The sequence below is a fragment of the Schistocerca nitens genome, chromosome 4 (assembly GCF_023898315.1).
Source record: "Schistocerca nitens isolate TAMUIC-IGC-003100 chromosome 4, iqSchNite1.1, whole genome shotgun sequence".
NCBI lineage: Eukaryota > Metazoa > Arthropoda > Insecta > Orthoptera > Acrididae > Schistocerca > Schistocerca nitens.
Genome location: NC_064617.1, coordinates 137335357 through 137350537, shown reverse-complemented (window position 1 = coordinate 137350537; position 15181 = coordinate 137335357). Strand labels below are relative to the sequence as shown.

The following is a 15181-nucleotide window of genomic DNA, read 5'->3' as shown; positions in this document are numbered from 1 at the left end:
AACCATTTCACACTTTTGGTGATGAAGTTATTTTGATAAACCAATAGCAGTGTATTCTTTACATGCATTTTGTACTGGGAACTTTTGTTGTAAGCTAACTTTTCAGTGCACCTTTTTATCCCCATTCGTTATGAAATCAGACCAATAAATTTCCGGAAACCCAATTTTATATTTGAAATATTTCTCTATGGTAACATGTTTTCTGTAATAAAACTATATGTAACTGAATAGAGAAAAAGAATAGTTAAAGGCCAGTAATGTTAGACAAGTAAATGTAGACTTTCTGAGCATTTAATATTGGTGAAAATCTCAGTTTCCTGCTGGGTTGTACGACAGCTTTAAGAATTATATGTGGATTGCGCCCAAGAGACTCTTGTAGAAATAGTTTTCGTAATCTTAAAATATACACAACTACATGCCAATATATTTTTTCTCTCATGTGTTTTGTTTGTAAAAATATAGAGATATTTCAACCAAACAGTAATTATCACGAGCATAATACACGGAGGAAGAATGACATACACAGTGAACTCAGAAATTTGAGCTTGGCACAAAAGGGTGTCCACTACACTGGAGCAAAACTCTTCAATGCTCTTCCTCCCAAAATAAAGACAGAGATTCATAACAAGAGTGAGTTTAAGAAAGCACTAAAAATATTTTTGCTAGAAAAAGCTTTTTACAGTCTAGATGAATTTTTAACTAAATAAATTGTAATATTTTAATATTATATAATACAAGTTGACATAATGCCACTATGAATTTTATTTAACCTGAGCTCTGTAACTGTGTGTTCTCCGTATCTGTGTTCTGTAGTGTTTTAATGATTCTAAGAAAATATGTATTTTCTTTTTCTCTATTGCTGCCCAAAGAATTTACTGTATAAATTTTTATATAATTATGTACTCAAATTTCTGTATATGCTATTAGATTATCAGATTGTATTTGTAAAAAACTGACTCGTTCCACGTCCTTGTGTATCCAACACAGTTGGACCTATGGAACACGAAATAAATCAAATCAAATCAAATCAAATCAATTAAGAGATCACAGAAAAATTACGAGCATAACATTAATTGAAATGTCATGGTATCTTAATACTACCACCTGGCCACAAACCCAAGAGCTTTTCATAGTATCAGGGCATTTGTGAAAGTCTTGTGTTCTGAAATTTAAATGAATAAGCAACAGCACTTTTGATTCAAATTAGATAGGTCAGTCCTAAAACAGGGAGAGGAGGGGGAGGGGGGGGGGGGGGGAGAGCAGTTGGATTTTTAAGCACACATGGTTTTCATGAGTCTTAACCTGCTTCGTTCACTGTAGTGTGGTCAGGCCTCATCTTTTATGAAGGATTCTGATCTGATATTATTTTTAATCAAATTAGTGCATTAGCAAAATAACACCCAAAATTTCAGGACAAATTACTAAAAACCAGGACTCAGCAGAATCACCATTATCATGGGTTCAACAATAATAACATATTTTCACATAATCTATCATGCCACTGATGAGAAGTTAACAGCAGTATTACACATACTGACTGTTCAGACTCATTGGTACTTGAGTAGTAAATTTTAGTGCTGAATTGAATTGAACTGAATTTTGTTTAATGCTGTATGATTACTTGATGTACAGTAATGTACATGTAATAAGGGCATGCCATAAACAGAAAATAATCATTGCCATGTGTTTCCTAAACATTTTAACTATATTCTAACATCTTTGATTATAAATAGAATGTGATAACTACTCCTAAACTGCAAAGTTCCTTTTTCACCACATAGTCTTTGAGTTTGGAAAGTTGGGGTCATGTACACTATCATGTAGGTTTTTAGACAGTCTTCTTAATAATGCGATACCTGAGTACTGGGGTCCTTTCTCAAACAGTCAGCTGGTGGGGTATGCTTTGTACATCATTCTTCCAGTGTGTTGTCAGTGTGTACACTAGCATTTGTAATCCAGACTGCACATAATTTTTGAGGTGCACTGTTGCTTTTTATATGAACAATGATGTAAAAGTTAAGTCCTAGATTTTTGAAGCATATTCTGCAAGGTCCCAAGTTCGAGTCTCGGTCCAGCACACAGTTTTAATCTGCCAGGAAGTTTCATATCAGCACACGTTCCACTGCCAAGTGAAAATCCCAATCTGGCATATTCTGCATGGTTCAGAAGTTGTTATTCTTAAAATGTTCCTATGCACACAGGCTGTCTATCTGCATACTGCGGTAGCTGCTTCAGTATGAATATGGTGGACCTGAGTCCATGCTGTTTCCATTTCAGCTCATTTCTGAAGCAATACCTAGGATTCTAGTGGATTCTACTGCTTGCAGCCTTGTGTCATTCACTTATAAATCCATGTATACAGCCATTTATTTGTTTCAAAATGTTGTTTTTTTATGTTTATAACCAGTCCATTTTCCAAGAGCCATTGGGCTATGAAGTTAGCAGAAATGTATGCTCTTTTCTCAAGCTGTTCCTTATTTTGGTCACTGTTCAGTATTGTCATGTCATCTGCATACAACATTTTCTTCTCTTTCTCTTTAACAGCTATGTCATTAACTAACTGATTAAATATTAATGGCCCCATTACTGATCCCTGTGGCAATCCATATTTGATGGCTCTGGTTTCTGACTGGTATGTGTTCCCTATTGATACATAGGATGCATAGTATGCACTCTCCTACTTGTCCTCAAATGCCACAGTTTTCCAATTTTTGTATCAATTTTTCATGATCAGTGGTCCTGACACTATGGACAGATCCAGATATATTTCCAATGTGATTTTTTTTTCTCATCTAAGTACTGTATAATGTAATCTGCCACATTGCCAGTTGCTGATTCTATAGATATACCCTTTCTGAAACAATGCTGTGATAGCACAAGAAAATTACCTTCGGTTAATCAACTAATCTATTATATATAATCTTTTCCAGGATTTCTGATGAACCTGATACAAGTGAAACTGGCCTGTAGTTGTTGGGATTATTCTTATCCCATTTCTTGTACACTGGCATTACTTTGCTTACCTTCAGTTTGTTTGGAAAATTTTCATCTCTGAATGAACAGTTTGCTTTGTCCAAAAAAGAAGTGATTATTTGTTCATTTATCAGCTTTATTATTTGATCTGGTAATTCACCATCTCCAGCTGATTTCTTGGACTTCACTTTCTGTGTGGTATCTTTCACTTCATCTTCTGTTATTGGCTTCAATAAGATGGTTTTTCTTGTCTCTTTACTTCAGGGAATGTTACATTAAAATTACTTTTAACTGTTATAATAAATACTCCATACTTTTAATTTACATTCTACAGTTGTAGGTTTCATTCCAGGTTTCTCCACTTAATATTCTTCCAAAGATGTAACTATTTTGCTCAGTGATGTTCCTGATTTGTTTGGTTGTTTATTTTTATTCTGATACTACATCATTTAATGACATAGTATAAGAGTTGACTACATGTCACTCATAGTTACACCTACTGATATTAGCAATGATGTTGTCAATAAGAGACTGACTTTGAGAAGTCGCTCTTCTCGGAGCAGATAATGTTGTCTCCACGTTAATTTTTATCATGAAGTCTTCACACATATCAATGTTTCTCTTTACATTCATTGCTAGCAAGTTTGCAATTTTTTTTCAGAAAGATGTTAATCTTGCCACTTGTGATCTGTACACAAGATACAAGGTAAAGTCATCTGTCACTACACCAGTAATTTCAAAGTCTTGTTCTCCAGCTATGTGTAATCTTACACCTTTACTGTTTATAGACTGCGGTAGATTTCCTGTTTTAATATATATATATAGACAATCCCCCACCTTTATACCATATCTGCAGGAATAACTGGATAAGATATAGTTCTTTATTGTCAGGTTATCTACTTCACTTTCAGTTAGCCCATATTCACTGATGCATAGTATATCTGGTTCTATTTTCTTGTTATCACTGTATTAAATATTCTGATGCAGTAGTTTTATATAATTTTTCTTTTGCTGCCTTACATGTTGTGAGCCATATTCTGTAGTGCCTCCTTTTTGTGTGGTGCTTATAATTTTGCTTTTTCAGCAAGGGTATTTGCTTTTCCACTCCCATCAGGCCATATTAGTTTGCCTTGCTTCCTTGATTAAGCAGACATTTGTAAAAATTCTACTGAGTGTTTGAGTTGGAGACCTCAGTCTGTTTAAAGGCATGCCATCCTTTCCTAGGAGTTTTCACAATTAGTTTGGGACTATGAAAACCTTGAAGATTATCACATTGTTTTTTGATGCCACAATTTATTTTGGAGACTCACTGAACTTCTTTTCTGATACCAATAAGTATCGGCCAGGATCATGCATAGACACTTTCTGACAAATGACTCTTGTTTCTTATTTTGTTAATAATTGCTTCTTTGCTGCTGCTTCTTAATTAATTCATTCCATTAAGTATACAGACACCTTTCTAACTATGTTTGTGTTTCTGAAACCAGTCTTGCAGCTGCTTGTTTTTCATTTACCATATTTTTAAAATGTTGCATTGTAATTCTCAGTTACCCATCAATTTTGCAGTTGGGAACAGTGATATTTTTCAGCAACGAGTCACCAATTATTAGAAACCAATTTTCACTCCCTTGCATAGTTGTGAGGTAGCTGCAGAGAAGGGTATAAATGTGCTGCTGGGGTAATGAGACATCGGATTTCCATCACAGTTTCTTGGAACAGATATTTACACCAACGAAGAAAAGTTAGATATGCTTCTAGTGTATGGTGAAAGCAGAAGAAATGCTGTTAGAGCAATAAAGCAATATGGAGAGCTGTATCCTGATCGTGAGCTTCTATGCGCCAGCTTCTTGCACGTATTTGCAAGAAACTACTTTAATCAGGATCATGGAACACCATACAGAGGACAAGGCAGAAAACTGCAGTGGCAACATTTACCTGTTATGGTCCTAGCAACCTATCAGTGAATTATTTTGACATCTCTTGTCATATAAAGATGTAAGAACTTCAAACATGGGAGCAGTTCTCTATAATAGATCTACATTTTCTATTTGCCCCTTTGTACTGGTATCACAACAGTGAAACACTTTGTTTTCTCATTACGTATTTCCACATTTTGATGTAGAATCACATACTTCACATAAGACAGAAATCAGATTCTTGTTCAGAAAAGATAAATCCTAAATACTAAATATTGTTGTTGTGTTGGCTCTAGACTAGACCTGCCATGTGGCGGCGTTCGGTCTGTAATCACTGATAGTGGCGACACGCGGGTCCGACATATACTAATGGACCACAGCCGATTTAAAGGCTACCACCTAGCAAGTGTGGTGTCTGGTGGTGACACCACAATTGTAATTAGCCTGAAACTAATAACTGAATTTTGAAGAGTGAAAGCCCGTTGAATTTTACTGTTTTAGAACTATGACACTAGCAACAGAAATTACTATAGTTCCAATCAAAAAACCAAAGCTGACACCAATCTTTCTGTAATTAATATACACTACTTGACAAAAAAAGTCAAACACCAAGAAGACATCTGACTAAGATGGTTAGCTCTCAATGTAACTTCGTACACACACATACACACATGACATCAAGTGTGTAAATGATTAGAAGACTTGATATTCTCTTTAACATTATGTTACATTACATTAATACTTGTTAAACAGATCATGAATATGATACTTCATAATGATGTGAACATGTCGGTTTAACATAAGTTTCCTTTACATATATACTGTTACTATTTCATATCTAAAAATTATCTACTGAATAGAGAAGGAATTGTCATTCAAAAATTATTTTAATTTGTTTTTAAATAGTGGTTGACTATCTGTCAGACTTTGAATGCTATTTGGCAAATGATCAAAGACTTTTGTGGCAACATAATTCAGCCCTTTCCATGCCAAACTCATATTTAACCCAGGATAGTGAACAACATCCTTTCTTCTAGTGTTGTACCTTTGCATTTCGCTATTATTTTTGAATTGGGAAGGCTTATTAATAACTAATTTCATATCTGAATATATGTGTCATGAAGTTACTGTGATTATCCTGAGTTACTTAAATAAATGTCTGGCCGGTGATCTTGGGTGGGCTCTACTCTTATTCTGATGACACATTTTGTGCAATGAATACTTTTTCTCTTAATGATGAATTACCCCAAAATATGATGCCATATGAAAGCAGTGAATTAAAATAGGCATAGTAGACTAATTTACTGATATGTTTATCACCAAAATTTGCAATAACCCTAATAACATAAGTAGCTAAAACCTAACCATTTCAGCCAGATCATCAATGTGTTTCTTCCAATTCACCTTCTTATCAGTGCACACACACAGAAATTTTTAATATTCTGCCTTAGCAACAGACTTCTGTTAAAACTCTATATTTATCAATGGTGTTGTGCTTTTTACTGTAAAGAATAGTATATACTGTATTCTCTCAAAATTTAATTAGAGCCAATTTTCAGAGAATCACTTGATAATTTTCCGGAAAAAAAAAATTATTTACAATCTCCTCAGCTAATTTTTGTTTGTTAGCTATGATTACTATACTTGCATCATCAGCAAAAAGCACTATCTTTGCATCTCCATAAATATAGAGGGCAAGTCATTGATATACAGTGTGATTATAATTAAATTTAAACTTCCAAAACACTGTAGAAATAACACCACTTGTCAGAATGATGTCAAATTGCATTAGAATATTATCAGTGAAGGCAGAAAACGTATGGCAGAAGAAAAAAAAATAGTTTGAAAATTGATCAATAAATGGCTCTGTATGTGTCAGAATACATAAATGAAAACACCTGTCATGCACATGACCCATTGAAGTTGGAATAACCATATTGGGTACACAGCTTTTCCTCCTTTTGCATCTGTTATGTTCACCATGACTGTCTCAATGCAGGATTGTGCTCTGCTTGTACAGCTGTATTGCAAGAATGATGACTGTGCACATATTGCTCTGCAGAAGTACCAACACTGAAGGGTTTGTAAAAAGGTGTTGGTCTGATGACAGCCGTAGGTCTGGAGAAAATGATTTGGAAATTCGAAAAGAAGGGAAAACTGGTAGAGGGAGGAAACGAATTGATTTGACCTCAGTGGAAGCAACAGCCACAGCAATGCAGGAGGAGACAAGTGGTGGTATGCAAACATGTAGTGCATGGAGAATTGCCCGAACATTGGACATACCCATGAGCATGGTGCATAAAATCCTACGAAACATCCTTCTTTGCTATCCATTCAAAATTACCCATGTGCACAAGTTGCTTCCTGTTGACCTGCCAGCAAGAGAGACCTTTGCTTTAGAATTTCTTGCTCACATGGAAGTGGACAATGATGGCCATGGAAGAATTTGTGGACAGACGAAGCCCACTTCAATCCAACAGGATAAGCCAATACACAGAATTGCTGAATATGGGCAACAGGAAGTCCACACACAAATCAAGCAGTACCATTTCATCCTGAAAAGGTCACTGTGTGATGTGGGTTTATCATAGGGCCATATTTTTTCAAGAGACAGGTGCTTCCAGTCCTGTTACCTGTGCCATCACTGGTAAGCTCTACGAGTCTCTTTTGTGCAACCACATCATTCCAGCTCTCCAACAGTGTGGATGTATGGATGGGATCATTTTTATGCAAGATGGTCCTCCCCAACACACTGCAAATCATGTTAAGCAGCTGCTGAAGTGCCATTTTGGAAATGCTAGAATTATCAGCCTCCATTTCCCTATAGCCTTGCCATCCCAATCACCTGATCTTAATCCATGTGACTTCTGGCTGTGGCGCTGTCTGAAAGATGTTGTGTTCAGTGTTACAATTGAAAACTGTGCTGCACTAAAGGCATGTATTGCACAACACATTATGAACATGACCCCAGAAACACTTCAGTCAGTTGTGGAACATGCTGTTTCTCAATATCAAATGGTGGACAACATATTGAACATGTTTTGCACCAGTCACATGGAAATTAATACTCGAATTTGATTGATTTTGACTTATGCTTTTTATGCAATTTTTGGCCTCAGGACTATAAAAAACCAATGTGATTGATGCTTTTTATGGTGTTTTTGGCCTCAGGACAATTAAAAACTGAATGTTGCCATTTGATGTGATATGACCTTGCTGTGGTGGATGGGCTTACATAACTAAGAGCATCACACCTGTACGCTCATGCACACTGAGTAGTACAGTTTGTTTAATGTCAAATGTACACCTTAGGCATTGTTGTATGATTCATTTGTCATTTGTAGTTGACCACTATTAAATTATGATGCTTACAGTGCCAACTATTGCTACATTTTGTAACTGTTTATTTTCCTTCCACCATACATTTTCTGCACCTCCGATATTATTCCATTGCAATTTGATGTCATTCTGACCAGTGGTGTTATTTCTACAGTAGTTTGAAAGTTAAACTTTAATTATAATCACCCTGTGTATTAAGAACAACAAGGGCCAAAGACTGAACCCTGTCGGACACCATTCTTGATATCTCCCCAGTTAGAGGGCTCTGCTGACTTTTGCAGACTATCTGTACTGTTAATTTCACCCTTCTGCATTCTTCCAGTTCAATACAGATTAAACTATCTGTGCACTGTCCCACTCACACCACAAGACTTAAGCTTAACTAGAAGAATTTCATGATTCACACAGTCAGAAGCCTTTGAGAGATCACAAAATATCCCAAAGGGTGACATTCAGTTATTCAGAGCATGTAATATTTGATCAGTGAAAGCATATATAACATTTTCTGTTGAAAAGCCTTTCTGAAAACAAAATTGACATTTTGTTAGTAGTTCATTTTTACAAATGTGAAGCTACTCCTGAATACATTACTTTTTCAAGAATTTTGGATAAAGCTGTCAGAGGTGAGATTGGATGGTAGTTGTTAGCAACAGACCTATCTCCTTTTCTATGCATAGTTTTAACAATAGCATATTTCAGTCAGTCTGGAAAAAATGCCTTGTTGCAGTGAGCTGCTACATGTAGCAGCTCTGAAAATCTGACTTATCTCTTGGGAAAAGCTTTTAGTACTCTACTGGAAATACCATCAGTTCCATGTGAGCAGTTACTTTTGAGTGAATTTATTATTTTCCTAATTTCAGTAGAAGAGGTAGGTTGAATTTCAGTCCTATCAAATTGTATAGATATTGCCTTTGCCATATACAGTCTTGCATTTTATAATGAATAGCTGGATCCTGTGACACTTACGAAATGCTTACTAAAAAATATTTTCTACTTCTGACTTTTTGTTAATAAAGTTTTCATTAAGTTTAACAGAAATGCAATCTTGATGTGCTCTAGGTTGCCCTGTTTCCCTTTTAACAATATTCAAAATTGTTTTACTTTTATTATCAGAGATGCTAATCTCAGACATAATTCACATACTTCTGCACTTTTTAATAACTTTTCTTAATACAATGCAGGAGTTTTTATAATGTTTGACTGTTTATGGATCGTTACTTCTTTTAGCTATAAGATACAGTTCCATTTTCTGTTTACATGACATTTTATCTCTTTAATACTCCATGGCTTTTTAGATGGTTTCTTACAATTACATCTGACTGTTTTCTTAGGGAAACAGTTTTCAAATATACTCACAAAGCTGTAATGAAAGAGATTAAAATATAAATTAGCAACAGGTCCCCTGTACACCTCATCCCAGTCTAACTGTTGCAAGGTTTCACTAAAATTTCCAGTTATTAGATAATTAATTGATAGCATAGTTTTGGAAGCCTGTTTGGTATTACTGTATGGAGCTATGTCATATACTGTAACTAGGCGTGCATCATGATCAGACAAAAAAAAAGTTTTTATTTAATTAAATTTATCTTGGTCTATAAAAATATTATCTTTTAATGTGCTGCTTTCCTTTACTACCCGAGTAGGACAATCAATGACTGACATCACATTGAAAGAGCCAAGTAATACTTCAAGGTCAACCTTTCTATCAGACTCTTTCAGAAAATCTACATTGAAATCTGCTCTACACAATTTTTTTTATTTTCTAAAAATTTTACATTATGATAAATTTTAACATATATGGGAACTCTTCCTCTCTCCATAGTGTCTATACTTTCATGTGCTGAAAAAATATATACTCTTACATTTACCTGTTCCATATCTGTGATTATATGATGTTCAGACAGGCATAGTACATCTATTCCACCCTCAGTTTCTAAATCTTCTAAACAAATAAGAGCATCTACTTTATTTTTTAATCCTACAGTATAGCATAGGTCTCTAGAAGAGTGTAGCGTTCCAAAGGATTGGAAAAGGGCACAGGTCATCCCTGTTTTCAAGAAGGGACGTCGAACAGATGTGCAGAACTATAGACCTATATCTCTAATGTCGATCAGTTGTAGAATTTTGGAACACGTATTATGTTCAAGTATAATGACTTTTCTGGAGACAAATCTACTCTGTAGGAATCAGTGTGGGTTTCGAAAAAGATGGTCGTGTGAAACCCAGCTCACGCTATTCATCCACGAGACTCAGAGGGCCATAGACACGGGTTCACAGGTAGATGCCGTGTTTCTTGACCTCCGCAAGGCGTTCGATACAGTTCCCCACAGTCATTTAATGAACATAGTAAGAGCATATGGACTATCAGACCAATTGTGTGATTGGATTGAAGAGTTCCTAGATAACAGAACGCAGCATGTCATTCTCAATGGAGAGAAGTCTTCCGAAGTAAGAGTGATTTCAGGTGTGCCGCAGGGGAGTGTCGTAGGACCATTGCTATTCACAATATACAAAATGACCTTGTGGATGACATCAGAAGTTCACTGAGGCTTTTTGCAGATGATGCTGTGGTATATCAAGAGGTTGTAACAATGGAAAATTGTACTGAAATGCAGGAGGATCTGCAGCGAATTGACGCATGGTGCAGGGAATGGAAATTGAATCTCAATGTAGACAAGTGTAATGTGCTGCGAATACATAGAAAGAAAGATCCCTTATCATTTAGCTACAAAATAGCAGGTCAGCAACTGGAAGCAGTTAATTCCATAAATTAACTGGGAGTATGCATTAGGAGTGGTTTAAAACGGAATGATCACATAAAGTTGATCGTTGGTAAAGCAGATGCCAGACTGAGATTCATTGGAAGAATCCTAAGGAAATGCAATCTGAAAACAAAGGAAGTAAGTTACAGTACACTTGTTTGCCCACTGCTTGAATACTGCTCAGCAGTGTGGGATCCGTACCAGATAGGGTTGATAGATGAGATAGAGAAGATCCAACAGAGAGCAGCGCGCTTCGTTACAGGATCATTTAGTAATCACAAAAGCGTTACGGAGATGATAGATAAACTCCAGTGGAAGACTCTGCAGGAGGGACGCTCAGTAGCTCGGTACGGGCTTTTGTTCAAGTTTCAAGAACATACCTTCACCGAAGAGTCAAGCAGTATATTGCTCCCTCCTACGTATATCTCGCGAAGAGACCATGAGGATAAAATCAGAGAGATTAGAGCCGACACAGAAGCATACCAACAATCCTTCTTTCCACAAACAATACGAGACTGGAATAGAAGGGAGAACTGATAGAGGTACTCAAGGTACTCCCCGCTACACACCATCAGTTGGCTTGTGGAGTATGGATGTAGATGTAGATATTATGATGCAATATACTAACATTATTTTTCACTGTGACATGTAAAACAGCCACAAGAGTGCATTAGTGTTGTTATGCCAGCCGGGGTGGCCGAGCGGTTCTAGGCGCTACAGTGTGCAACTGCGCGACCGCTACAGTCGCAGGTTCGAATCTTGCTTCGGGCATGGATGTGTGTGATGTCCTTAGGTTAGTTAGGTTTAAGTAGCTCTAAGTTCTAGGGGACTGATGACCTCAGAAGTTAAGTCCCATAGTGCTCAGAGCCATTTGAACCATTTTTGAAGTGTTTTTACTATTTAGTGTAGTTACCAGGCCTGCTGGGTACATAAGGGGCATGAACATTAGATGTTGAGTGACTGCATCTACATCTACACTCTGCAAAGCATTGTGAAGTGTATTGCAGAGGGTATGTACCATTGTACCAGTTTTAGGGTTTTTTCCCACTCCATTCATGTATTGTGTGTGAGAAGAATGATCATTTAAATGCCTCCATGTGTGCTGTAATTAATCTAATCTTGTCCTCATGAACCCTATGGGAGTGATACATAGGGGGTTGTAGGATATTCATAGAGTCATCATTTGAAACCTGTTATTTGTAAGCAGGCTTTCTTGGGATAGTTTATGACTGTCTTTAAGGATCTGCCAGTTTAGTTTCTTCAACATCTCTGTGACACTCTCCCTCAGATCAAACAAACCTGTTCTTCTCTGTATATTTTCAATTTACCCTATTAGTACTCTTTGGTGTGGGTTCAAATGGCTCTGAGCACTATGGGACTTAACATCTATAGTCATCAGTCCCCCAGAACTTAGAACTACTTAAACCTAACTAACCTAAATACATCACACAACACCCAGTCATCAGGTTTGGTGTGGGTCTTGCACACCTGACCAATATTTTAGAATGGTCCGCCCCCGGTAGCTGAGTAGTCAGCACGACAGAATGTCAATCATAAGGGCCCGGGTTCGATTCCCGGCTGGGTCGGAGATTTTCTCCACTCAGGGGCTGGGTGTTGTGTTGTCCTAATCATCATCATTTCATCCCCATCAACACACAAGTCGCCGAAGTGGCGTCAAATCAAAAGACTTGCACCGGGTGAATGGTCTGCCCGATGGGAGGCCCTACTCACACGACATTTCATTTCATTTTAGAATGATCCATAGTAGGCTGTATAATGATATACTTTATTCATTCTGTGACTGGCCAATTTTGATAGTAATTAATTTTTGGACAGTTATACGTGTTATACAATATCTGGCACACTATCAAAGAGTCATTTCATACATACATACAATCAAAAGTCATTTCATACATGAAATAATTCATATATATTAAATCTAAGTACAAAAACCATTAATTTACTTTTAAATCTCATGTATGTCCTTATGACTGCTCACTAATATCCACTGGAATTTGAATACTTGCTTTTAGCACATTGTTACTCTTGACTCCTTTCCTGTGCATTCTGTCTCTGCATCTTATTCTTTCTCTCTGTTTCCTTCTACTTTTCACATTCTTCTGGTGAAGAAACTGTGTAAAGCTCTGAATGTTGGAGGTTCAACATTGCTTTTAATTAATAAATCTCTCAGCCTTGCTCCAACTTTTGTAGCGTCTAACTTGATTCCTATTTAATTATTGTAAATGTTCCTGGTGGATAGTTTTCATACCATATAATAACACTAAAAGAGCAGCAAGTAATTAATATTTTGTCTTGCTTTGATTTAGGAATCTGGGAGACATTGATGGTATTAATGTCTGGGAATCTCTATCTGATGATACTCCATCCAACAGGACACAGGTGTTGCATAACATAGATGATATTTATAGAAATGCTGCACTGACAGATGGTGACTGGAAACTCGTAAAAGGTAAAAGCACATGGATAATGACTGAGTGACAAGTACTATCAGTGGTTTTAAATAAACATATGTATTACTGTCTTCTTATTTGTTAATGTATACTTTGGCTTTTCCATTCCTTGAAGATTCTTCATAACAATGAGATGTATATAATCAATTAAATAATATTAATAAGTAGAATCTATTAAAAAAGTTAATCAAAAAGTGGCCAAATAATTTTTATGGAAATGAATAGTTGGACTAGAAATATTAAACCACATTTTAAATCTTTTAAAAACACACTCATTCCAATAAGTTACAAGACTGACAATGTCCATAAGGCCACACGAGGAACAAAAATGTTGTACATACAAAAATATGCATTAGCAACATTGTTACACTTGACATAGTGATGCAGATGCAAAGTATACCTGATGGTCACAGATAGGCTGCACTTGTTGTGAGTAGTGTTACCCTGCATACAGAATAACACATGGGATGTGATATACTTCTACGGCAGCACAAAATGCAGAAAGTCTCACCACCTTGAATATCAGGATGTTCAGCAACGATCATGGTACTTCCTACTATCTACAGACAAGAGCCCTCTGGTTGATCACTGGCTTGTGGTGACAGTGTTAGGGCTACAATACTTTGGCTGAGAATGCCACATCAGATTTAAGTCCAGAGAGAGAGTGGACCACTTGAGATGTGTGATGCCCACATTTAGTAGTAGAATAGTTAACGTCATCAGTAACAGAGTGAACAGGGAGTCAAATACACCTCAGAACAGAGAATTTAATGGATAAGTGAAGTCTGTACTTACTAAGAGCAATTCAAAACAAGTCCAAAACACTACAAGGTTGGTAATACATATTATAGATTATCTGGCACATAATGGTTAGCTTCATTACATAACATATACTGTGTCTCATACAGAAGTTAACCCTGTTTCTCAGAATAAAAGCTACAAAATTAATAAAAAATTGTATAATTTTCAGTGCTGCATTAGTTGTTTCCCATTTCAGTAACTGACTGTTAGTATACAATTGAGTAACATAAGTGCTGTACTGCTTTAAAAGTAATGCTATAAGGCAAAGCTTAAGCTTTTGAAGTGCCAAAGCATCATAAACTGAATGATAACTTAAGTGGAGGTTACAACATCTGTTATCAAAATATTTTCTGTTGATAACCTTTATGAATAAATTGAAAATTCACAGAAAGTAATGCTACTGTTTTTATTAGCCTGTTGTTCTGGCACATTATTTGTTTCACAGGTGAAATGCACCTCATTACTAAGGGATTCTGCACTAACACTCTGAGTATAAAATTAAATTTCATGGCAATGACTCCCCTTCTCATCCCCATCCACTTTGGGTAGTAGGGTTATCTTACTTCCACACTACTTATATACAAAAAATGAGTCATCTATATACCACATTTTGTTGAAATTTCTCCAGACATTTTTGAGTTATGGTGTTCTGTCACATCTTTTCATTCTCACCCTCAGCCATACTGGTGCTGTGGATATCTTACTGTCACAGTAATTTTTCTCTATGTTGCAAGTGATATGTGCGCCAAGTTTGGTAAAAATCGCTTCATGTGTTAAGAGATGGGTTGATATGGCACTATCTTTGGCCCCACCCCACCTTCACACACACACACACACACACACACACACACACACACACACACACACTTCCACCTGCCTCCTCACAACCTCTTCCTTTTACACCTGTCCACTACCTTTC

At 36.4% G+C, this 15181-nt stretch overlaps 1 protein-coding gene across 1 annotated transcript in view; it reads left to right on the top strand.

Annotated features, from left to right (window-relative positions):
* LOC126251791 (arylsulfatase B) overlaps window positions 1–15181 on the top strand; it is a 346307-nt gene that overhangs the window by 313006 nt on the left and 18120 nt on the right. Inside the window, exon 9 of the mRNA XM_049952418.1 lies at window positions 13318–13460. Within this exon, the coding sequence (XP_049808375.1) occupies window positions 13318–13460 (143 nt within the window). The remainder of the gene's footprint in view (window positions 1–13317; window positions 13461–15181) is intronic.